Below are 23,938 nucleotides of genomic sequence, written 5' to 3' on the forward strand. Positions count from 1 at the left end.
TTGACAGAAGTTTGCTAGCTGCCTCCACCTGAGCAGAGAAACCCACGGAGGCTTGTTGCAGGAACAGCACGAAGCACCTGGTAGGGTCCAGAACTCCCAGCGAGTAAACGAATCCAGACAGTTATCGTGCTCGGGGTCCCCCGCCCCCCACCGCCACGTTGGACAAAACCAACTCGATCACAGGGCTTGTATTCCAAACGAACCTTACCCCTTTAAGAGGAGGCAGGTTCTTCCCCTCTGCCGGCCCACCCCACCCCTCCTACACAGCCACTGAAACCCGATCTAACCCCTTTGCACGCGGGTAATTTATTGGTCTATTGGGCTTTTCTTGGTGGCAAATTGCATTGTCTTTATTCCTGGGTTCTGGCCTTGGAGCGGCTCACCGCATTCCTGAGACTCGTTTCTCAGGGCGATCCTTCACACCCCCTCGGTGCACAGTGAAATAAGTTTTATTGGGCTTCTTTGTTATGCAAACAGGGCGGTAATAATCAGCCTATTATTCCGAAAGATTGGGCTTGATTAACAGTTCAAAGGAGGTCTCTGAAAGCAGCTAATGCCGCGCTGGTGCATATATCTTCCTCCTGCCCGGGTGGGTACGGCTGATGCTCCGAGCTCCCTGCCCCCGGCTTGCTGTTTCCGAGAGGCGAGGCGCTGGGTTGCTATTGAAAGGAAAGGAATTAAGTCAGGCCGGCTGTGAGGCTCTGATTCCTCTCGCGGGCACATCTCAGCCCCCAAAGGAGGCAGTCCGGAGCCCACCTCCCCCCCACAAAAGTGAAGTGTTACATATGCGGGGTGCCGGGGTACGTGCAAGCCACCAGCCTCCCCCAGAGACCTGGCAGAGCCCTGGGTGGGGGGCTTTAAAAAGGCATCAGATCTGCTAAGATGCTTTGAGTGCGGGGTGGGGGAAGATGAGGGGCCCCTGCTCTTGGGAGGTGACCCCTCAGCTGGGGCGTCGATGGATGATGCAGACCATTCAGTGAGGGCCAGAGCCTCCAGAGGCTGAGGAGAGTGACACGCGAGGGCCGAGGGGTCATCTTCAGTGTTTGCAGGGTGGCCCCATGTGAGCCTTTTCTGTGTGGCTCTAGACAAGAGCCGAGGCCCCTGGGCTATCCCTGGAGGCAGATGCAGGTCCCCAGCTGGAGCTATCTAGAACAGGAGGGGCCGGTCCTGCCCCCACAGGCTTCGGGTGGTGGTGGTGGAGGCTGGCTGGAGGTGGAAACCGGTGACCAGCGACCCTGGGTGTCCCTCAGGCCCCCGGGGTTCTAAAACTCCATGGCGCATCTTGAGAAGCCAACATAGTTTGGTCACAAAGTGATCATTAGATAAAGTGATCTTGATTAAGTCGATGGCACAGAGAGACAAGGAATTCTGGCCCCAATCGCAGGAGTCAGGAGCCGCCCTGCCCAAGTACATAGCGGCTAAGATGGAAATGAAGCTCAGGAGAACTGACTTCCAGTCAGGTTCTTGATCCCCCGGCCCTGTGCCTATTAGCGGTCTTGGATCCATCCAGAGGTGGCCAGAGGGCCAGAAGGGGCCACTTTGCTGTCTGCAGGAACCAGGCAGGGAGGGGGCAGCCATGACCTTCTGTCACCCCAAAAGCACCAAGGGCGGCTCACCCTGCAGAGCCTGGTCTCCTCTTCCTGCCTGCATGAGTTGCAGGAAGATTTGTTTCAACCTCTCCCATTTTCCTCTCCTTGCGTCCTTTCCTGGATGTTCACATCAGAAAAAGTCCAAGGCTTCCTGCCTGGAATTAAGGCCTCATGCTTTTTCTTTTTCTTTTCTTTTCTTTTCTTTCTTTCTTTTTTTTTTTTTTTTTTTTTTTTTCAGATACGGGACATAAAAATCAGCCCCTCTGTGGTTTCTTTGGCAGGTGACACTGCAGCCAAGAGCTTTTCCTTTTGATGCTGGGCCAGGTTACATTCAGGTTCCTGACCTGGGGTGGCCTCCAGCCCATGATTTAGTGGAGTAGACATGGGGCGGCAGGATGACTCCAACAGGGGGTCGAGGGCCCCTTGGCTCTCCACCCGTGGGGACTGTCCAGCCCTGGCATTCCCTTCTGTGTGACCCCCCAGGAAATGACAGCTCATGCATGACCACCTTTAGGCAGACAGGAGCCCTCCAGGAGGGCTGGAGACAAGGCGGGGGGGGGGGGGGGGGGACGGGAGCCCCGCAAGTCTGGTCCCAGCCAGTCCCTAGCCTCTTGAAAGCCATCCCCCAACCCTGAGCTCTAGCTCCTCCATCTGTGGTGGGAGTGCTTGGCCGGGAGCCTTAAACGAGGGCTCACCGTCCATTTGGTGGGTGGTCACTGACCTGAGAACCTAGGGGTGGCGATGGCCCGACGTCAGGAACTGGGTGCGGTCAAAGAAAACACATCTCGCTGTTGGGAATTTCAGGACCTGGATCCTTCTCAGCTGGTGTCCCCCGAAAGGTAGGGCACAAGCACTTTGAAAAGCAGAGAAAAGAGCCCCCCAAAGCCTGTTGGCTGTGTGAGCCTGGGGTGCGTGCACGTATCAAATGGAGAAAAAAATTCTTGCCCGCCAATTCAGAGTAGCCGTGAGGATCTGGCGTTCGAGAGGTTTGCGGTCCACACGGGCCAGGGAAGATCGGGGCGTCATTATTGTCATCATTATTTACTCTTTGGAGAAGCCTGTGTGTCCTGTGGGTCACACCCCCTGCCGCCCCCACTGCACTCCCCCGCACATACGCATGCGCGCGCCGCCCCTGCCCGGTCAGCGCCGGGAAGGGCAGAGCCTCTTCTTCGTTGTCTTTGTGGCCCAGAGCCCGTGGGCTCGGCCTGGTGTGTGTGGAGGTACCTAAGGTGAAGGAGGAGGGGGCTATGTAATGCCGCTAGGCCTCAGTTTGCCTGGCTGCTGAATGGGGATAACAAATAACCTTAGGGCCGTCGTAGGATTAATGGAGATACCTGTACAATGTGCTGCATATAGTAAGTGCTCAGGGCACATTAGCTGTTAGGCAGACCTGAGTCTCCCCCACAAATTACTATTTAAGCGAGCCAAGTTAACACAAAACTGACTTCCACTGAGCTTCCTTCCAGTGTTCTCGGGGTTTGCTTACATCAGCTCCACGGGTCCCTGAAGCTACTGATGAAAGTCCTGACGCATCTCCGTGGCACAGAGAGCAACACTGAGCTCAGAGAGGTTGGTGGATTTGCCCATGGCCACACAGCACTGAGCGCCAGAGCTGGAATTGGACCGTGAGCATCTGCCTCTAGAGCACATACCTTTAAACCCTCCCCACCAGCACCGCCTCCCAAAGTCAGTTCCCCCGGTTCCCGAGAATCTCCAGCGTGGCATTGCCCAGTGACACAAAACCTGTCACTGGCCGCCTTGTTGACCCAGTGCAGTGTCTGGGTGGGGAAATTGCAAGTGCTCTCGTTTTCTGTGTGTCACGGGACCCAAGGTCTGTTCCTTTATTCATTAACAAGAGCAAAAGCGAACTTGTTGAAATTGTGCTACAGGACCCAAAGTTTCTGATTCTGCCATCTCTCAGGAAATGTCTGGGTGGAAGAGGCATCGTGGGGCGCCTCGGACACCAGAGAGGAAGGGATGGCTGCAGGAGAGAAGGCGGGGCCCCGCAGCAGGAGGAGGAGACTGGGTCCCAGGGGCTGGTGGGGGGGAGGGCAAACGAGATGAGAGCTCTCTTCACCGCCTCCTCCATGCCTGTCCCCCTCAAGAGGTGGGAGAGTCATCCCAGCCGAGGTCACCCCTCGGTGACCACAGGTCCTTTCAAGGAGAGGGGACAATGGAATAGCAGAAGCCGAGTCCACCTGGTCTTCTGGCCCCTGGCCAAGCGAATGTCTCCAGTGATCTGGCTTCTGCAGGGGGGCAGTCAGGAGGGCCCAGGAAGGGGAGGAGAGACGGGGCAAGGCTTGTAGTTCCCAAAGCTGAAAGTCAGGCTGCCAGGCATGGTCGGGTTCTGGTGGCAGCTCTTTAACTAAGCTCTCGAACCCACATCTCCTTGCTGTGTCCTCACGTGGCCGAGGGTGAGCCCGCGCTCTGATGTCTCTTCCTAGAAGGACACTAATCCCATCATGGGGCATCCACCTCATGACCTCATCTGAACCTCATCATCCCCCAGAGGCCCCCCCTTTCCAAGTACCATCACATTGGGGTGGGGGCTTCAACATAGGAATCTGGGGGGGACACATTCAGTCCATCCTATCCTCCCCCGGAAAAGACAGTGAGCGTGGTGGTGGGGGAAGTCATCCCGGGTGGCGCCCAGCCAGTCATGGCCGATCCGGGTGGGCTGCAGGATGGGGTGGTCAGTGCACTGAAAACAGCTGTATGCACACTCAGCGCGTCCAAATCCAGGTAGGGGGCAGAGCCCAGCCAGGGCCCCAACGTGAGGACGAGGGCGAGGTGGGGGAAGGGACACCCCAGTCCAGTCCAGTGTCCTCCCTGTCCCCTCCCTGTCCCCTCCCTGTCCCCGCCTGTGACTTCTAGCCTCTTACCTCACGGGGGTGGAGGTGTTTATCCCCCTCTGAGACCTTTGTCAGGGCCCCCGTTTGTTGAGCGCCCACGGGGTCCCAGGCGACCAAGTGCATCTTCTCATTCAACCCTTGGCAACTCTCTAAGGTGGGTGCTACCTCCAGTTCATAGAGAAGGAAAGTGAGGCAGAGCCAAGTTCCCACAACTACTGGTCGGGGACAGAGCGGGACTTTGAGGCAGACACTCTCCCTCTGGTGCCCACTGCCCACCACCCCATCTGGCCAGTGTCAACCTTCACACCTCTCCAGGTCTGTCCCTAGTCCTAGGTGATAGCAACGGGAACATTCTCCAGACCACTGAGAAACGGGATCAGTGGGACTTCACGGGAGCGAGGGCCTCACCCTCGTGTGGACCCCTGTGTGGACCCTGCCTGGGGTGGAAGGCCTACCTCTTGGGTGCAAGGGCAGCCCCAGAATGACCTCGGTCGCCCCCTGGGGGTGGTGGGCGGAGCTGCCATCACCACTCTTGGGAGGCTCTGAGATGGGGAGGGGAGCAAGGGAGGGAGCTCCACTGAGTTTGAACTGAGAGATGAAAGGCCTAGTTTCCAAGGGTCCAGGGCCTGGGAGGGGGGTGGGGGTGCCCAGGACTGCTCAGGGTTGGCAGCTGTGTCCCTGCTGGGCTTGTGCCTTGGGAGAGCTGCCTCCTGACCCTTTGCCCCTCTGCACCCCCCTCCCACCCCAAAGGAAATGCCCCATTCACACACTCCGGACTGGCCGGGCTCCAGCAGGTTCACACTTGGCCCTTTCGTGACCATTGAAACGAAAATGGCCCAACTCTAAAGAAGTGTGGCCAGAAGTGTGACCAGCAGCATGGGCCTCCCTTGGGAGCCTGGCAGAAATGCAGAGCCTTGGGCCCACTGAGGCCTGCTGACTCAGCCCAGGCGGTTGGTGTGCATGGGGAGGTTTGAAGAGCGCTGCTCTGAACAGAGGATTAAGGGCCAGCCGCATCTGTACTGGCAGATCCCACTTGATGACCCCCTTTCAGGGCACCTCTGTAGGATTTCGGTCACGAACCCCAGACCTGCTGGAGAACTCTGCCTCTGGGAAGCTGCTCTGAGCCATTCTCAAGGCTGTGAAGACATCAGTCTCCTATCACCACCTGCAGAGTCGCCCCTGGGTGGGGAAAGAGCCACAAACGGGGGTCAGGAGTGAGACACCCCGCATACCCCACACTGTGTGCAGGCTGGTCCTGCCCCAGACCCCGTTCCTGACCCCTGCCTTCTAACCCCTGCCCACGCTGGAAAGCGGCCCCTGGGGACTGGTCTGCAGGGGCAAGGCCACGGAACGCCTGGGGACCACGGGCCTCCCAGCTGGTGGGGTACTCTTGCAGGGAGAGGCTGAAGGTCACTGGTGGTGAAGCATGCCCTTGAACCACTCAGCGGCTGGTGGGCAGAGGCGATCATATGTGCTAATTGTATAATGTCAAGGAACTGCCCTGGGTGTGGGCTCTTGGGCCCAGCAGGCCAAATGCAAAAATCCTGCTTCAGCTTCTTCCCAGAGACCTGGGGCCAGAAAGGCAGCCAGCTGAGCCTGGCTGTGCCCCTCAGGGAGGCGGGCAGGGCCGTGGGGCCTGGCCCTGGGGCCGCGGGGAGGGCTGGCTGAGCTTAGGCACCAGCCAGAGACAGAGTCAGTAGTTGTGACTTGGCTGTCTGCTGTCCCGGGTCAGCTTTGGCGGAGCTGAGGCCCACACAGCTCCTGCTTGGGTTGCTGCCGTCTGGTTGTAAAGGGGCCGGTGGTGGCCTTTCTCCCCTTTGGGCATGCTGAGCACCCGAGGGGGACCCGAGCCTGGCTGCAGGCAGGGCTCCTGAGGCTGGCGGGCTGGTGGGCGGTGTGGGCACAGCCCGGGTGGCCTCCACTCAGCACAGGCCCGTGTGCCACTCAGAGCGTTTTCTCGGACGTCCCGATCTCCATGATTCTGAGAAAGCATCGCGGGTCAGCACGCCCTGTGCCCGGAATCAAGGAGGCTGCCTGAGCGGGCCATGCGTGGGGGCAGCCGACCAGAGACGGAGAGTAGGTGGCCCCTCAGCGTGTTCCTCTGCACGGCACCCCCTCCACTCACACCTACCCTCTCTCCTCACCTCACCTCCACCGTGAGGGACTCCTTCACCTTCTCCCACACAAGCCACATTAGCCTTTTGCAAGGTCGGTTGGGCCTTGCGTGTCTTCTGTAGTTTGGCGAAATATGAAGACAGCAGGGCCAGAGAATCTTCTAGCTGCCTTTCAAGGGACACCTGCCGGCAGGAGCACACATCTGTGGGAGGGAGACCTTGGAGGGGGGAGGTTCTCAACAATGCCTTTCCCCTGTTCACCCCAGGTGCCTCTTCATGGCAATTACCCCCCCTCCTTCACCAAATCTGCTTAAGTCAGCACGCCTCTTCAACTTAAAATAAAGCTATGAAAATGGAAACCCTGTAGCTCTTATATCAAATTTGCTTTATTTTTCCTAATACACATTTAAGTAAATCTGCAACTTCTCAAAAGAAAAAATGTCCACCCAGACTTCACCGGAAACAGCCTCATTTGTCAGCAGTGAGGCAAATACAGGGGAAGTTAGGAGAGCAGCCCGAATGTTAGGACGAGCACGGGCTCCCCCATGCCCAGGTGTGTGACCTGGGCAGGTCAGCTTCAGCTCACGCAGGGGCCTGCGGAGGCCTAGATCTCTAAGAGATAGGCAATCCAGGTGTCCGGGCACAGGGCCGATGCTCAGATGTTCCGTAGCCTGCCCTTAGGTATTTCTGTCCCTGGCTTTATTGGCAACTTAATTTTGGAGGTAAAAAGCCAGCACCACAGAAGCAAACTGACTTTTCCAAGGGTTCTCAAGCCAGGCTAGGGGCCTGGTCAGGAGCAGCTGGAGCGGTCGTTCCATCCTCCTGTGGATCACTCCAGCTTTGGGCTGCAAGCACAGAGGCCAGGCCTCCCAGCCAGTCTGCCAGCCCCTGTGCTCCTGGAGCCTGTGTAGAACCTTCCTTCCTGCCGCCGGTCTGCATGCCTGGCCACTGAAGTCACTAGGGACTGTGCAAAAGAATCGGGGAGGCCAGGAAAGGGCAGGCTCCAAGATTCAGGTGTGTTAAAGCCACAGTTTTCAGGCATGGTCCCTTGTAGCTAATTGTCACTAAGGTCTCAAAGCTTGTGAGTGACTTTTTAAAAAAACATGAATTAAGGCCAGACCCAAGGCTATCGCTCTCCGTTGCTTCCCAGCATGCTCTCCTGAGCAGGACAGAGGAGGGAGGGATGGAGCAATGGCAACCAAGAGGGAAGCTGCCCTTGCTCTTGCAGACAAGCTGGCCGGAACCAGGCCTTCTGGGACCGGAGCTCTTGGAGTAATCATACTAGCCAACATTCACTGACCTTCTGCTCTAGTCAGTGCCATTCTTGGTCCTTAACCACTCTGACCAACCTCCTAAGGTACGTACTACTATGACTCATTTTCTAGGTAAATCTAATGAGGCACAGAGAAGTCCAGGGCTTTGTACAAGGTCACACAGTAGCAGAGCCCAGGACACATAGTGGGGCTTAATTCCCAGCCACATTTCTGTTGAGCGTGCCAAAATGCTTGGGGATAGCTGTGACGGTGTCAGCAGACGTCAAAGGCCCAAGGGTGGCTTGTCAGCCCCGGGAGTCCGGCTGCCCAGGAACACTGACCATGCCACAGGTGGGAACTGTGGGAGGGGCCTCCAGGGGCCCTTGCGGCAGGCCGCTCTGCACGCCTGGCCCCTTGGGGTCACCCCAGGCCGGAAGAAGGCTGGGAAGGGCAGGTTCTGCACCGCACGCCCACCTGCGGGGATGATTTGCCATCGGGGCGAACGTGCAGCGCGGGTGGCGCGTCTGGGAAGAGATGTCCTGGGGCGTGTGCCGGCGGCGCTGGTCCACGGGGGTGAGGAGGCGGGAGCCCGCCGGCTGGCCTTGACAGCCTTTCCCTTCCTTCCCCCCCTTCTCCCCGCCCTCCCCCACCCCGCCGCCAGCCACGTCCCAGTGCAAGATCCTCAAGTGCAACTCTGAGTTCTGGAGCGCCACGGCAGGCAGCCACTCCCCGGCCTCGGACGACGCCCCCGAGTTCTGCGCAGCGCTGCGCACCTACGCCCTGTGCACGCGGCGCACGGCCCGCACCTGCCGGGGCGACCTGGCCTACCACTCGGCCGTCCATGGCATCGAGGACCTCATGAGCCAGTACAACTGCTCCAAGGATGGCCCCACGTCGCAGCCACGCCTGCGCACCCTCCCGCCGCCCGGCGACAGCCAGGAGCGCTCCGACAGCCCCGAGATCTGCCACTACGAGAAGAGCTTCCACAAGCACTCGGCGGCCCCCAACTACACGCACTGTGGCCTCTTCGGGGACCCGCACCTCAGGACTTTCACAGACCGCTTCCAGACCTGCAAGGTGCAGGGCGCCTGGCCGCTCATCGACAATAATTACCTGAACGTGCAGGTCACCAACACACCTGTGCTGCCCGGCTCGGCCGCCACCGCCACCAGCAAGGTAAGGGTGAGGCTGAGGCTTGGGCGGCCCTGCTGTCGCCAGGGCCCGACCCAGACACCGCCTGCAACCCGCCCCCCCCCCCACGTTCTTATTTCCAGTAAACGGGCTGTTTACAAAGGAATGTTCTAGAGGGTCTTTGTCATGAGCTAAACCGACTGGGAACCACCTCTTCACGTTGCCGAGAGAGTGATATTTCTCAAATGCTGGATGCTGCCTGCTAGGGGTTTGTGAGATCAGTTTTCTGAGGTCAGAACCCAGCAAAAGCATGTCACCTTTTTTTTTTTTTAATTGGCCAGGGTAGAACAGGCTGGCCTAACCAAACACCGATAGGAAAGGCAGATTGCCAGTGCGTTGTACAGGGGAAGGGTACACATTTCAGGAAGCTGAGTTCCGGTTGTGCGCATGCGCCTGTGCGTGCTTTCGGACCTGGGCAAATGCCGGGTCCAGGTGTAAAGGAGAAACACAGGCCAGAGCACTAGACTTCAGGCTTTTGGGCTGTTCTTTCTTGCCCTCAAACTGCGTTTTGGTAGAACTCCAGTATTAAATCCCGATAAAAGAGAAGCCTCTCTGCAGGTGTGTCTCCATCATTGCCCCCACCGAAGAACTCCGTCCTTCCTGGACACGTGGACCCAGCACCCCTGGAGGTGATGGCGGTCCTGCCCAGGGGTTCTCACGTTCACACGTTTACAAACTGAACAGATTTTAGAAGATAGTGATTCCCAGTCCCCCTCCAGGCTGGTATGACACCAGATCTCTGGGTGGGCGTGTGTGTGTGTGTGTGTGTGTGTGTGTGTGTGTGTGTGTGTGTGTGTGTGTTTTTAAAGCCCCCAGTGATTCTGGCATGGATGGGGTTAGGGACCCTGGCTTAGAGGCCAGGGCTCAAGGATGCTGATGGGGTCAGCAGGGCTGCAGGCTACCATCCTGCCTTTTCTTTGCCCCGTGCCTAAAAGGAGAGGTTGCAGCCCCAAGGCAGAGCGGCTGCAGTGTCTGGGAACACAGGGAGATGGAACAAGCCAGGATAGAGAAGCAGCTTACTGAGCATCCCAGGGGCCACCCATGCAGCTTTCCCTCCTCCCTCAGGCCAGCCCTGCCTGGCTGGAGAGCTCCCTTTGACGCATCCCCAAAGTGGGATGTGCCTCTCCGCCCAAAGTGCAGTGGGCTGGGAACGCTGAGCTAGCATTTGACCTGGGCCAGGTGGCTCTGCAGATGGGCATGTTCTCATTTGCCATGAGTGGCTATCCCCATCTGGAGCCCCAGAGGCCGCAGAGAGCCGGTCATCTGCTGACCCCAGAAGGCCTCAGACTCAAGTCCTGCTCACAGGGCCACAGCCAGAGGCAGCCACGGATGTGGCCCGTGGCCCAGGCACTTGGACACCCTCATCTTCTCCCTTCCCTACGTGCTTCCAGGAGGGTCTCCCGTGACCCCCTATTCAGACCTCAGCCCGAAGGAGCAGCCTCAAGGCCAGAAGGCTGGTGGGGTCTCAGAGTGCAGGGGATGGGGACCCATGTGCCACCTCAAGGCCTGGCCCACCAGAGCCCCCGAGGGGTTCCAGATTGGCAGTGGGTCTGTTTTCCTAGGAAAAGCACGTTGCAAAGCGACACGTTGGCCAGCGCCAGGCTGGTCCACAAAGGGCGTTTCTGTTCCTTCTTGTCCCTCCACGCCCCACAGGAGGACAGCGAGGTGACCTGGCAGCCGGGAAAATTCCCGCCATCTCCCTCTGCCCTGGTGGCCCCCACATGCCTCCAAAGGGTCTCTTTCTGGGCCCAGCTGCAGGATAAGAAACAAGTGGGTCTTTGCCCTGTGGACACCCTAGCAGGCCCTTGGCACCAGGCCGTGCAGCCTGGTGGGCGGCAGAATTACGGCCAGCACTCTCTCCAGCCTGGCCGCCCTCTCAGCCCTCCGCAGAATGGGGGGGGCCTCGTCAAGGACCCAGCCGCCTTCCCTGGGGCCCCTCCACCTACCCACCTCCCTCCTTCCCTAGAGCCAAGATAAATGAACGCCAGGAGCCTGAGGCTACAGCTTCTAAATCCAGCAGCAAACAGACTGTGGGAGGGGACCCCGCCTCCCTGTCCCACCCTGGCGGGGGCACACAAAGAAGTCTAAGGGTATGAGAGCGACGTGGACCTCAGAAGCCCGGCCCCTCCTAACCCAGGCTGGTATGAGCACCAGATGTGATAACAGCACCAAGCACAGACCTGGGAGGAATTATGGTTTGTGACCGGCGAGGCAGGGGGGTGGAGCAAGAGCCTTTAGGGCACGTCCCATCGGGTCCCGCAAGCTGGGGTGACATGCCCGGGCTTAGAACCCCTGGATACCACACTCAGCTCTTCCCAGGCACAGCCTGGGACCCTGAGCCCAGCGATGCTGTCCCCAAACCACATGGATTAATGATCCAGGCACTTGAGGGTGTTCTTCAAAGGCCCACTCGGTTCCAGGTTCCCAGGCATTGGGCAGAAGTGCCCAGTCAGGGATGGGAGCACCTCTCTTCCTACCCCAGCATGGAGGCGCCAGAGAGTAGGGGGCTCCGCAGCAGAGCTTGACCAACCCGGCCCCTCTCTGCTGTGACCTAGGGTCACCTCAGTCTCCCCAGCAGGCTGAGAGCCCCGCAGCCTTCTGTTACCTCCTCACCAGCCAGGAGGCAGCACGAGGCTGGGCCCCCGGAGACCCAGCCATGACAGGGTCCGTGTCTGTGGCCCAGTCGGTCTCAGGCCCCCGGGCAGACCGGGTTACCCGGGTGAGAGACACCAGTCTCTGCTTTCCAGCTTGGCCTGCCCGCGCCTGTTCTCTTGGGCCTCTGGTGCGCAGGTGCGTCAGTTTTGTTCATTCGTTGATTCCGCAGATGTTGACAAAACACCGCTTTGGTGTCAGCCTCTGTGCTGGGGGGGAGGAGCTTCCTCCCTCCTGGCCACTCCCAGGCTGATCGTGGAGGACCAAAGCAGGCAGAGGGGTGCTTGGGGTGGATGCAGGATGCTCTGCCCGGAGCACTGGGGAGGGCCTTCTCCAAGTCCTTTGCAGAGCTTGGCTCGGAAGGACAGGGGCAGAAGACTGGCGGAGGGACAGGGACTGGAGGGCAGCCTGGAGCCTCAGGGGAGGCACAAGAAGCCAAGGGGCTGTTACGTCTGAGGGGGGTTTTGCGCCTCCCCCCAAGAGCCCTCTGCCCGGCTCTTCTGCCCACCTGAGCCCACTGCCCTCGGCCCTCCCCTCACCCCGAGGGGCCTTGGCTCGTTTCCCGGGACCCCGGCAATATCCAGCCCGGCCCATCCCTCCGGTTCTCATAGGTGGCCAAGGTGCCGTGTTTGCCAGCCCAAGCTGACATTTTAGCCAGCCTCCCGCCACCATGGGACTTCCTTCTGTGCTCAGCCCCCAGCTCCACCACCCTCCCTCCAGCTGTGTCGGGAGCACCCCCATTGTACAGATGAGAAAACCGAGGCTCCGGGAGGGGAGGAGCTCGCGCCTCCGCCTTCCTCCCCCCTCCCCTGTGCTGGTTCTGCCTAGAACTCACCATCCATCCCACCGCCTAACTCATCTCCTTGGTCTGTCGCCCCCCTGGAGTGTGAGCTCCTTGAGGACAAGGCTCTTGGACTCTTTGCCCGCCTTGTGTGGGTACAGCCCCTAGCACCAGGCCTGGTGCGGTGAAGGGGCCTCGGGCCCCCCTGGGAAGGGGGACGGCAAAGACAAGAGTGGCAGCCGTACCCCTGGCCGAGCTAGCAGCGAACCGCCCGGCTCTCGACAGGCCCCTTCATGCTGTGACTTGTGGTGGAGTCCCTGGTGCTGGTGCCAAGAAGAGTCTAGTAGGCTGTCAGCCTTCCAGGAGCCTGTCTCCACGAGAGATGACTGTTAGAGGGAAACCAGCTTTTCCTGTTCCAGGAGACGGATAGCACTTGGAAACCAGCAGCGCCCCCCCCGCCGCCCCCCTGCTCCCCGGCACACCAGGCAGCGACACCGGAGCCCCTCGTCGCTCGCCCCCTCCCCAATGGCAGGACCACCCACTGCCCAGACCACCCTGGCTGCACCTCCCGCCCCCCCCCCCACAGGCAGCATCCACAACGGGGCAGGCGCAGTGGGATCGAGAGAAGGAAGCAGCAGGAGGTGGAGCTATGAAATGGGCATTTTTGTCGGCCAGGGTTGGCAGGGTAGCGGCAGGCTCCTGGGGTCCGATGGGTAGGGCTTCAAGCGGGATGGAGGGGCTGCGGCCACCTGTGACATCCCACAGCAAACCTGGGGTGCACTGCTTCGCAGGACTGGGCGGTGGCCTCCCCGGGAAGCATGGAGAAATCGAGTCCGGTGCCCCAGAAGCCGTGCCCGCCCCCGGGCCTGGACTCTGGCAGGGCGCCCGGCCTCCGGCTTTGGAGCACCAGCCCCTCCTCGTGCCCCATGTGGACAGCAGAATGTGTCCCCATCCATCCTGACCATTCACCGGGCCCCAACAGGCACAGCGCCAGGGGCCCCAAGACATCCAGGGACCCATGAAAAAGCTTTCATTTGTTTTCAGGTCAGAAGGAAAAATCAGCATCATCCAACCTCAACTGTATTCGTCGACACCAGTGCGGTCACAAAATGTAATTTTAATGTTTGTGGAGGGGGCCCACAAAGGCCCAAGAGTCTGAAGTCCCCAAAATTCCCAACTGCGGCCTGCCTCTCATCCTCAGCTTTCTGAGTATCAGGCTGGGGGGCGGGGGTAGTTTCTCTCTGAAGGTCCAGGCCCCTCGCGCACTCCCGGCCCGGCCCAGTCACCCACACGCTTCACCAGTGTGAGCAGTGATGAGACAGCCTGGACACCTCCGGCCTGGGCCCTGTTGGTTTGCTCAGCCTAGAACTTTAGCTTTGCTCCTGAGACTCCAGGCTGAGGCCACTCCCTGCCTGCTGCCCCCTCGGCCTCCTGTCTCTGCCCCTGGCGCCACACACACACACAAACACACACACACACACACACACACACACACACACACACACACACACACACACACACACACACACACACACACACACACACACACACACACACACACACACACCCTGCCCTGTAGCCACACTGCCTGGCCTGGCCCCAGACCGTACCCTGGGCCCTCGGCCCAAGCTGAGGTCCTTCACAGCTCCCCTGCCTCCCCCTGCCCGCAGGACCTGCTTGCTAGGCCTTCATTGTGCCCCTCCCACTGCCACATTGCCCAGGGCGCCCAAGCACAAAATTCAGCCACGGCCAGGACATCCGGGGCCCCCTCAGCCTGCAGGTACGGTACCCCTCAAGGATCCCATTACACAGCTGGCTAGGCCTCTCCCCTCCTGGGGGCAGGGGACAAGTTCTAGGACTGGTGGCCCAGGGGGGTGAGGGCAATGCACAGGTTAGGGGTCGGGGCTTAGGGCACCCACCCCAAAAGGCCTGGGTGCCCTCTTGCCCCATGACCTGGCCTCCCTCCCTGGCCTTGGGCCGGAGTTCAGATTCCAGCTACCCTTGGTTCAGGGGGCAGGGGTCTTCAAGCCCCCGGTGGTAAAAAGTTGGCACCTGGGCATAGGAATGAAGGGGGGGTGGTGGTTTCTCTCCCACATTTGACTCCTGTCTCCAGCCCGCGCAATCTTCCTAGTTAGGATTAGGTGGGGAAAGAGCAGCCTGGCCCTTCAGCCAGGATAACAAGGGGAAATGCTCGCTCCCCAGGCTGTTTGTCTCCATCCGTCTCCCAGGCCTTCCCACCCTGGGGGCTTGTGGCCAAAAAGAGCCCAGGGGCTGGAAACCAAGAGACTAAACCCCGTTCTACCTCTTGTTGGCTGTGTGACCTTGCGCGAGTCCCTTGACCTCTCTGAGCCTGACTTTTCTCCACTCTAAATGAGAGGTCATGTCATCCGCCTCACCATCTGCTTCTCCTCCGGCAGCTCGGCCCAGGCCCTCACCCCCGGCTGCAGGCGCCAGCAGACATGGACCTCCCTGCTCCTGCCCTCACGGGGGCCGCGTGCCCACCCTGGAGCCCCCACCCCGCCCCCCCGTCTTCCTTCGTCTGACTGCTGCCCTCCTCGTCGTCTTCCCCCCGCTCACCTCCGAGGCCTGGCTGGGTGACCACTCAGGGCAGCCCTGCCACAGTGGCCTCTGCAGGCCTCGGCCCGCCCGTTCTTTCTGTGAGCATGAGCCTGTCCGCATCCACCTGCCGTTACGCTCAGCCAGGGGCTGACAGCCCTTTCGAAGGCATCTGGCGGCAGGTCTGCGGGCGGCTTGAGAGATCACGTGAGATGGTTGGGGACCATCTTAGTTGCCTGTCACTGCTATAACCAGCACCACAAACTCAGGGTTTCCAACGAGCAGAAATGTCTGGTCTTGTAGCTCTGGAGGTGAGAAATCTGAAATGAGTCTTTCAGGGCTAACACGAAGGCATTAGGAGGGTCCGTCCTTCTCGAGGCTCCCAGGAGAAATCCGTCAGTGCCTCTCCCAGGCTCTGGTGGTTGCCAGCATCCCTGGGCTATGGGCACCCCCCACTCCGGTCTCTGCCTCTGTGGAAAGAGCCTTCCCCTCTTCGATGGTCCCATCTCCCCCTGCCTCCATCTTAGGAGGACACGTGTGATTCTATTTAGGGCCCACCCAGCTAATCCAGGATAACTTGGCCATCTCAGTGTCCTTAACCTAATCACGTCTGCAAGGTCTCTTTTGCATAGAAGGTAACATTCACTGGTTCCAGAAATTAGGGTCTGATATCTTGGGGGCCGTTACTCAGCCTACTATAATAGATAATGAAGTTTTATTTTTAATTAGCTGGGCTTTTCTTTTTATGGTCCACCTCTATATATAGTAAATGAGCTGGTTTTCTATTTAGGGGAGTGATTGAAAGTTCCCATTCTAAGTCCGCTTTTTTTGTTTTGTTTTGTTTTGTTGTTTTCAATAAAGCAAGTTGGGTTTTGTGTTTTTTTTTTTTTTTTACTAAGTTTTTCATTCCAGTATGGTTCGCATACAGTGTAACATTAATTTCAGACGTACACTGTAGGGATTCAACAGTCCCGTACGTTCCTCCCGCTCACCAGGATAAGCGTGCTCTTCATCCCCATCCCGTTTCCGCCAACCCCCCCCACCCACCTCCCCTCTGGGAACCATCTGTTTGTCCTCTACAGTTAAGAGTCTGTCTCTTGGTTTGTCTCTCTCTTCTTTTTTCCCCTTTGTCCTAGAGTAAAACAAGTTGTTTTAAAGAAAAAGATTAAGTGCATAATCATGCAGGTGGCACCAAAAGGTGACCAAAATGGGGAGGGACGGCTTGGGGCATCATGGGGGCTCCTCCCGCCCCCAGCATCGCCAGCATGGGCTGGGCCTGCCCTGCATCACCATCTCGGCACCGCTAAACCCCTCTCTCCGTCCCCTTCCCCCTCCTCCCTGCAGCTCACCATCATCTTCAAGAACTTCCAGGAGTGCGTGGACCAGAAGGTGTACCAGGCGGAGATGGACGAGCTCCCCGCCGCCTTCGCCGACGGCTCCAAGAACGGCGGGGACAAGCACGGGGCCAACAGCCTGAAGATCACAGAGAAGGTGTCAGGCCAGCACGTGGAGATCCAGGCCAAGTACATCGGCACCACCATCGTGGTGCGCCAGGTGGGCCGCTACCTGACGTTCGCAGTCCGCATGCCCGAGGAGGTGGTCAACGCCGTGGAGGACCGGGACAGCCAGGGCCTGTACCTCTGCCTGCGGGGCTGCCCCCTCAACCAGCAGATCGACTTCCAGGCCTTCCGCGCCAACGCCGAGGGCCCCCGCCCGCACAGGCCAGAGGCCGCCAGCCCCGCGCCCGCGGCCCCGGACACCTTCCCGTACGAGACGGCCGTGGCCAAGTGCAAGGAGAAACTGCCCGTGGAGGACCTCTACTACCAGGCCTGCGTCTTCGACCTGCTCACCACGGGCGACGTGAACTTCACGCTGGCCGCCTACTACGCCCTGGAGGACGTCAAGATGCTGCACTCCAACAAAGACAGGCTGCACCTGTACGAGAGGACTCGGGAGCCGCCGGGCCGGGCAGCCGCCGCGGGACTGCCCCCCGCCCCCCGGCCCCTCCTGGGCAGCCTGCTGCTCCTCGCCCTGCTCCCCGCCTTCCTGGAGGCTGTGGCCGTGTAGGGCAGAGAGGGGCGGCTGCCCGTCCCTGAGCCAGTGGGCGGCTGCAGGAGGGCTGGGCCGGCAGGGGTGGGGGGATGGGGGCGGGGGGGGGGGGAAAGGCCCTGCAGGGTCTGCAGGGGTCAGGAGAGGAGGCAGCCGCTGCCGGCGGGCTATGGACGGTTACCTCAGAGCTGCCCTGGGCTGTGTGCTGGCAAGGGCTGGGGCAGGGGGTGGCCTCTCCCCCCCCACCCCGCCCCCTCCGTCAGGGGGCCGTGAGAGGTCGTGGTGACTGGTGCTGTGATGTTTGTGACAGTTGAGCTGTGTGAGGGGGGAGCCGCTCCCCTCCACCTGCCCCACAGTGTGAATGTGCAAAACAGAGCCCCTCAGGCCGAAGCCCCCCCACCCCTGCCCTGCCAGAGACACTGGGATTGATCAGAGTCGAGCTCCTCCCCGCCCCGCCCCCCCGCAATGCACTGAAACAGGCCCAGCCGACCGCTGCCCGTGCCCGCCACACGCACACACACTCACACGAGCACACTCGCACACACTAAGCTGAGGGGCTGAGGCATCCGCGAGGCTGGACCCCCCCCCCAGGCGGGGCCTCCTTTCCCCTCGGGCCTTAGGACGACTCTGGGGGGCTGCTCGGCATCTTTAGCAAATTGTCATCCTTGACCCAAAGGTTGTGCCCGCCTGGTGCCCTCCTGCCGTGGCCTGCCTGTGAGCCGAGGAGAGACTCCGGCGCGCAGCCTGGCTGCCGGGTCCCTGCTCCACCCGGGTTAGCAGGCCCCTGCCTCCAAGCGGGCAGCTGGGTCAGCAGGGGCTGTCAGCACGAGGTCTGAGCAACGCCGCTCACGGGCTCCCATGCTCCTCTCGGGCTCCTTCCCTCCCCCGCCCCGTGCTTAGGAGGTCACGTCCTCATTTCTTAAACGTTGAAACAGAAGTACCCCTTGCTTTCTGTTGCCTTCTTTCTGGCAGGTGGCAAGAGCCCCGGGGCAGGGGAGCTTGGGCTGCAGGGCGTGGGCAGGAGGCGCAATGGACAGGGCCAGCTGGCCTGCCCTGATCCTCTTCGTTCCCCTGACCTGCCCCCCAGAGCCCTGCTCCCCACCAGTCCACCCACGTCTGCAGGCTGGGGAGAGGAACAGGGTCTGCAAGCTTCTCAGCCCCGAGCATCCCTGGCTGGTCTTGTCCCTCGAGTCCCCTCCCTTAAGCCCGTGGCCACACAGCCAGGAGAGGGGGCTTGCCGCTGAGAGCCCTGGCGCCCACCTCCGGCCAGCCCGGGCTGCCCATCCGAGGAGCCCTGAACCAGTCCCGCCTCCGCTGCTGTCCCAGAGAACCGAGCCAGGCTCCACGCGCAAAAGGGGCCGGAGGGCGGTTCCCACAGCCCAGCACTGTCCCAGCCCTCCGGTCTCGGTCTCGGGGCAGCCCTTCTGCTGTTCCCCAGGGACCTCTCATACACTGGCGCAGGAGGCTCCCCGCCTCCCCTCCAAGAGGTCCCCTTTCTCTGCCCGACCCCAGGGCAGGCAGGTAGGAGGCTCGGGCCCCGGCCGCCCTGCTGGTTTTTAGATGGTCCCTGTGTTGGAAGTAAAAAGTGAAGCACTTTATTTTGGTTGTGTTTGATCGCGTTCTGCTTGGAAGTGGGGACCCCTCACTGCGTCCTTGTGTCTGCGACCTGTGTAGAGTGTCACCGCATGTACATATTGTAAATTATTTATTAACGGCTAAATGCAAGTAAAGTTTGGGGGTTTTTTTGTTTTGTTATTTTCTTTTGGACTGCGTGTTGGAATTTGCTTTCTGAATAGACTGGCTCCTTTGGAGGGGTGGAGGGTTGGCTTCGATGGGGGGAAGGCCCCTGACGGTGTGTACGTCCGGGCGCAGCTAGCCCATGTGTGTGCGCACGTGAAGGGGAGCTGCGGACACTTGTGGGCCGTGAAGCCATTTAACGGAAGCTCCCTACTTCTCTAAAATTATTTTTTCTCCTTATGGGGCTTGAGGGCTCCAAGTGTTCTTGCCCCAGTGAGGCTGGAACAGTTTTGGGGACAGATGATGGCCACATGGCAGAGGGACATGAAGGGGGTGGGGGGCAAGAGGTTGGGTGGGGTGGCCTCAGACTCAGGATGATGCCGTGTCGGCTGCCCCCGTCAATCTAGGAGCCCTAGAGCTGGGACTGTGGCTACTCCTGCTCACACAGCCCAGGGCCAGAGTGATGGCTCCGCAAAGGGGATCAAAACTTGCTTGGAGCCAGGTTCCCTACTAGCTGTCATCACATTTCACCTCTTAAAAACCACTCGATGAGTCAAGAACAAATTCATGCCCATTTTACAGACAAAGAAACAGAGGCTCGGAGAGATGAATTGATTTGCCTAGGGTCCTTGGCAGGGCAGACCCAAGAGGTCCTTTTTTGTCCTGTCTGGGCCTGCTCTTAACACCAAATGTCATAAGGGGGAATAGCAGCACCGTTAAGCCAGGCCACATCCCGGGTTCTCCCCTTTCCTAGCCCTGTGACCTTGAGCAAGTCACCTAACCTCTCTTGAGCCTCTGATTCCTCCTCTGTAAGGTAGGGAGTGCCTATCCCATACGGTTGTTGGGAGAATCGGTGAGTTAATTCCTGTAAAGGACTCAGGACAGGGCCTGGCACACAGCGAGTGTGCCAGGGCTGGTATCCCTGTTTTCCCAGGGCAGGAGGGGTTGAGTGAGGCTGTGGGTGGGAGGAGAGGGGAGAGAGCCACACAGACCCTGGGAGCTTGGGAGGGGGGTAAGCTGAAAGGCTGGCGAGGGCAGGAATCCAGAGAGTGAGCATGTAACCCATCCAAACCGAAGAAGAAGGTCAAAGGCAGGAAGGGAGAACCTTCTAGAACCCAGGTTCCCAGAGGGAGCATGAGATTCCGGTCATTGGCAGGTAGCAGCAGACTGGAAGGGACAAAATGAGTCCGAACATACCTACACATCTTCTCTTGTTGCCCCAACTGTCAGGCGGGTAGGCCTCTCTCTCTCTCTCTCTCTCTCTCTCTCAGTAGTAGCCGGGGTTGGAATAACTCACAGGGGAGGCGCCACGGAGGCAGCAGAGCCTCTGGCACTTGACCAGCGCGGAAGAACCGATGATGGAGAAGCCAGGGCACACAGGATTGAAACTAAAAAAAATCCCGTTCACCATCAGATGAAAATGCTGCGGCACTTGCCAGAGAATATTCTTGGTTTGGAATTCGTTCAGGACCCTAAACTTAACCAGCTGGAACTCTTTCCCAGTACCATGCTACTAGTAGCCCATGAACATGGAAATTTGCATTTCATCATGAATATGGAACACGGAGTCTTGAGCTAAATGATCCCCAAGAAGTGGCTTCATCTTGCACTGCCGGCTGGGTTTGGAGCAGCCTCCTTTGCCAGCGAGATGCGTGCGGGCCAGCCGGCCTGGAGGTAAAAGCATTAGCAGATGGAGGTGCGTCTCCCCTCGCTGCACCCCAGCACTCTGATGTGTGGCAGAAGCTCTTGGAGATTTTGTGTGGCCAACCAGAATTCATGAGGAGGGAAAGGGCTGCTAGCAACACACCCATGAGGGTCATTCATAACGAAGGGGTCAAATTCTGGGGTGAAAACCCTCACCGGGACCCCTGCGCAGAGACGCATCCGAGCCAGGCGTGACTGGGGCTCATCAGTGATGCCAGGGAGCCCCGTGGAGCGGGGCGGGGGGGGGCGCAGCACTTGGTCTCGGGCTGCAGGCCCGCTTGGCGTCCAAACTGGCTCTGCCCGTCACTAGTTGTGTGGTCTCCTTTGGATTTTTGGAGCCTTGGAGTCCTTATTTGTAACAAGGAATTATGAGTCCCTCCCTCCCGAGGTCATTATAAAAATGCAACGAGCTCATGCTCATACACTGCCTCGCACATGGGCCCCTGAGCAGCACCGCGAGGCCACCCAAGATGGCGGTCGCTTCCCTTGGCAACGGCGCATGCTCTGCATTCAAGCGCTAACTCCTTCCGGGCCGCCTGTGCTGGGGGCGTCTGGCCGAGTCCCCACAGACAGACTTTCCTGCGTTCTCGCTGGAGAGACCGGTCAGTACACAGTGACCCGATCGGATGTCCCCGGGGGACAAGCACTGCAGGGGAAAGGGACGCGGGCTCCTCAGAGAGAGAGAGAGAGAGAGAGACCCACCCGGACTGGAGGAGGGTGGGGAGGAGCTTTCATCCGGCGGGGTGGGCGTGGGGGGGAAGGGGGGACCTCTGAGCAGATCAGCTGCGTGCATTTGGGGGACGGGCCAGGCAAAGAGCGGTGGAGACCCTTTTGGGCAGAGGGCCTGGCCCGCCAGCGGCGGCGTTTGAGGGGCAGCAGGAAACTATGGGACTGGACGCCCTGAGCGCACGGACCGGGGTCCAGGTGAGGCTGCCGAGCGGCCGGAGGGAGCACTGCAGGCCCACCAGCGAGGGTCGGAGACGACGTTTTGTTCCAGCTGCCAGAGGAGGCCGTTTGCCGCCGTGAGCAGGGGCGGGAGGTGTCCAGCTTGGGTTTTAATGGAATCCTTCCAGGGAGAAAGAGGAAGCCGGGCGCTCCAGCACGGAGTTAGTCAGAAGTGGGATGGGGGGGGTGCCGGAGGTGCCACGAATGACCCACTTCGGGGCATAACACGATGGAGCTGCAGGCCGGGTTTGCGAGTGGGAGAACCAGGGGTGGGTGCTGAGCGCCTGGGTAAACTGTGGCGCCACTCACTGAGCCACGGAGGAGCGCGTCTAGGACACAGAAATCAAAATTTTACTTTGGGACACAGTGGAAACCACATGCAGCTGAGTTGTCTTTAATTATTATTATCATTATCATAGATTTTATTTCTTTATTTTGAGCGTAGGGAGGAGCAGAGGGAGAGGGAGAGGGAGAGAGCGAATCTCAGGCAGACTCCCCGCTAAGCATAGAGCCGGTGGGTGGCCTCCATCCCCTGACGCTGAGATCATGACCTGAGCCTAAACCAAGAGTCAGATGCTCAACAGACTGAGCCACCCAAGCGCCCCTGGATTGTCTTTCAAACTTAAATTAAATGATGTACACTGCCCAGGACCAAATGTTTACAGAGCGCAGGGCTCATAAAAGGAGCTCCCAGGACAAAGGGAAGGTGTTGTCCTTGAACAAGCTGGTTGCAGTGCTGTGGTTAGTAAGATTGGCAGATGTCACTTGGTGGCTAGTCCCAAGGCCACGCTCCAGCAGAGAATCTCAGGAGCCCCACACCTCAGGGGGGCCCAAGGCCATATGCTTGGAAAAGGACAGCTGGGCTCCCCAAGATGGGGCCTTACCCCAAATACCAAATTAGGCAGGGACCAAAGTTCTGATCGTGATGGGGAAAATGATATTAAAATTGTAAAACGGAAAATTCAAAGAATAGCAAGGAACCCCTGGGAGGGGCGTTATCGATTCCCCACAGCTACTGGCTGGTGTGCAGGAGCCTCTGTGGGCTAGAAGGAGGCCCGTCCCGTTCCTGGACTTGCCTCTTGCTGGCTGCGTGACCCGGGACTTAAGTATCCTTGTCTGCACAAGGAATGTGGTGGCCCCCCTGCAGGGATGCTTGGGAAGACTGGTGCAAGAAATAACAATATAGGGAGCACGCCCCAAGCAAGCCTTACACCCCAACAAGCATCCACTCCCTCCGCTTCTCATCCCACTGGGTCACACAGCCTTCGTGGGCTCACTGCCTGAGCCGGTGTCCAGGGGAAAGCTCCAGCACGCTAGGCAGGCCCCTGGCCCTTCCTGCTCCCAGGCTGACTGAGATCGGGACAATCCCACCCTCTAGCCTCACACGCGGGTCTCTCCCACCAGACACTAAGGGCAGGGACCCTACTTTGTGCCATGGGTTCATCTCTCAGAGATGCTCCAGAAATCACATCTCTTTGGTCTGATTAGCCTTACTTGTCCAACTCTTGAAACAATTGAAGAGTTCTTTGTCCAGCTCCCACCTTGGCTGGAGAAGTTTGGTGTTCTGGCCAGGGGTCGGTGGGAACCCTACACGCCCTAAGCAGGAGTCTAAGGACCTCTAATTCCATGGAGGCCCCCATTTTCCCTGGGGAATCAGCCCCACCCCCCCCGAATCTGTGGGCCAAGAACCCCACTACCTGTTTCATCAGCTTCCCCTCAGCTACCTTCCCCATCCTTCCGGGCTTTCTGCACTTTTGACCATTTGATCACTTCCTGCCTGTGACCCAGATCTACGCCCTGAAGGAGAGGAACAGAAAGGAACACTCTCAGGAAGGCCCCCAGCAGAACGGACTTAATTAAGAGATGGCAGGAGCGCGCGTACAAGGCGTGGCGTGGTGGGGGTGTTTCTGGGATCAGGGGACGCCGTCCCAGGCAGCCTAGACCCCAAGGCCAAGGCAGCCACATCACCTTGTCCAGAGGAACACTGGGACCGCTCATGGATTCTTCGCATTCGAACCCATTCCTGCTCACCTCATGCCTCCCTCCCGCAGGAACCAGACAGAGGCCGCTTAAGGCCTGATGCGTTTGTTTTGTTTAAAGTGGTGGTCAAACCTACTCACCGTGTGGCAGGCGTGAGATGCAACCTCATTCTCAGTGTCAGCTACCTCCACCAGGAGGGCACAATCACAGCACCTCCCCCACTCTCTCCTCCTGAAGAGCGAACACCTACCTACGACCCTGACCTTGAGTCTTGCAGTTGCTTTGACAATTTTCATGACACCCCAGAAGGCAGATGCCATGGCCTAGTTTCCAGATGAACACCCACACCCATGCCACCTACCTACTCTTCCCTCGAGGGCGGAGAAGGGGCTCGGTGAAGTCAATCCAGGGTTCGGTCCTGGGTTAGCAGGGAGTGAGGTTAGACCACGGCCGGGAGGCTGGGTGAGTAGAGGGAATTCAAACCTGGACCCTGAAGAGAGGAAGGATGGGAGAGATGATCCCTCAGATCTGAAGT

General features: G+C 59.2%; 1 protein-coding gene across 1 annotated transcript in view; it reads left to right on the top strand.

The window, feature by feature from the left end:
* The window catches only part of RGMA (repulsive guidance molecule BMP co-receptor a), a 44,386-nt gene extending 25,616 nt beyond the window's left edge, over positions 1-18,770 (top strand). The window contains exons 3-4 of the mRNA XM_027572769.2: positions 8,470-8,984; positions 16,333-18,770. Coding sequence (XP_027428570.2) covers positions 8,470-8,984; positions 16,333-17,055 — 1,238 coding nt within the window. The 3' untranslated portion in view covers positions 17,056-18,770. The remainder of the gene's footprint in view (positions 1-8,469; positions 8,985-16,332) is intronic.
* The last annotated feature ends 5,168 nt before the right edge of the window (positions 18,771-23,938 follow it).

The sequence above is a fragment of the Zalophus californianus genome, chromosome 6, assembly GCF_009762305.2.
Source record: "Zalophus californianus isolate mZalCal1 chromosome 6, mZalCal1.pri.v2, whole genome shotgun sequence".
NCBI classification, from domain to species: domain Eukaryota; kingdom Metazoa; phylum Chordata; class Mammalia; order Carnivora; family Otariidae; genus Zalophus; species Zalophus californianus.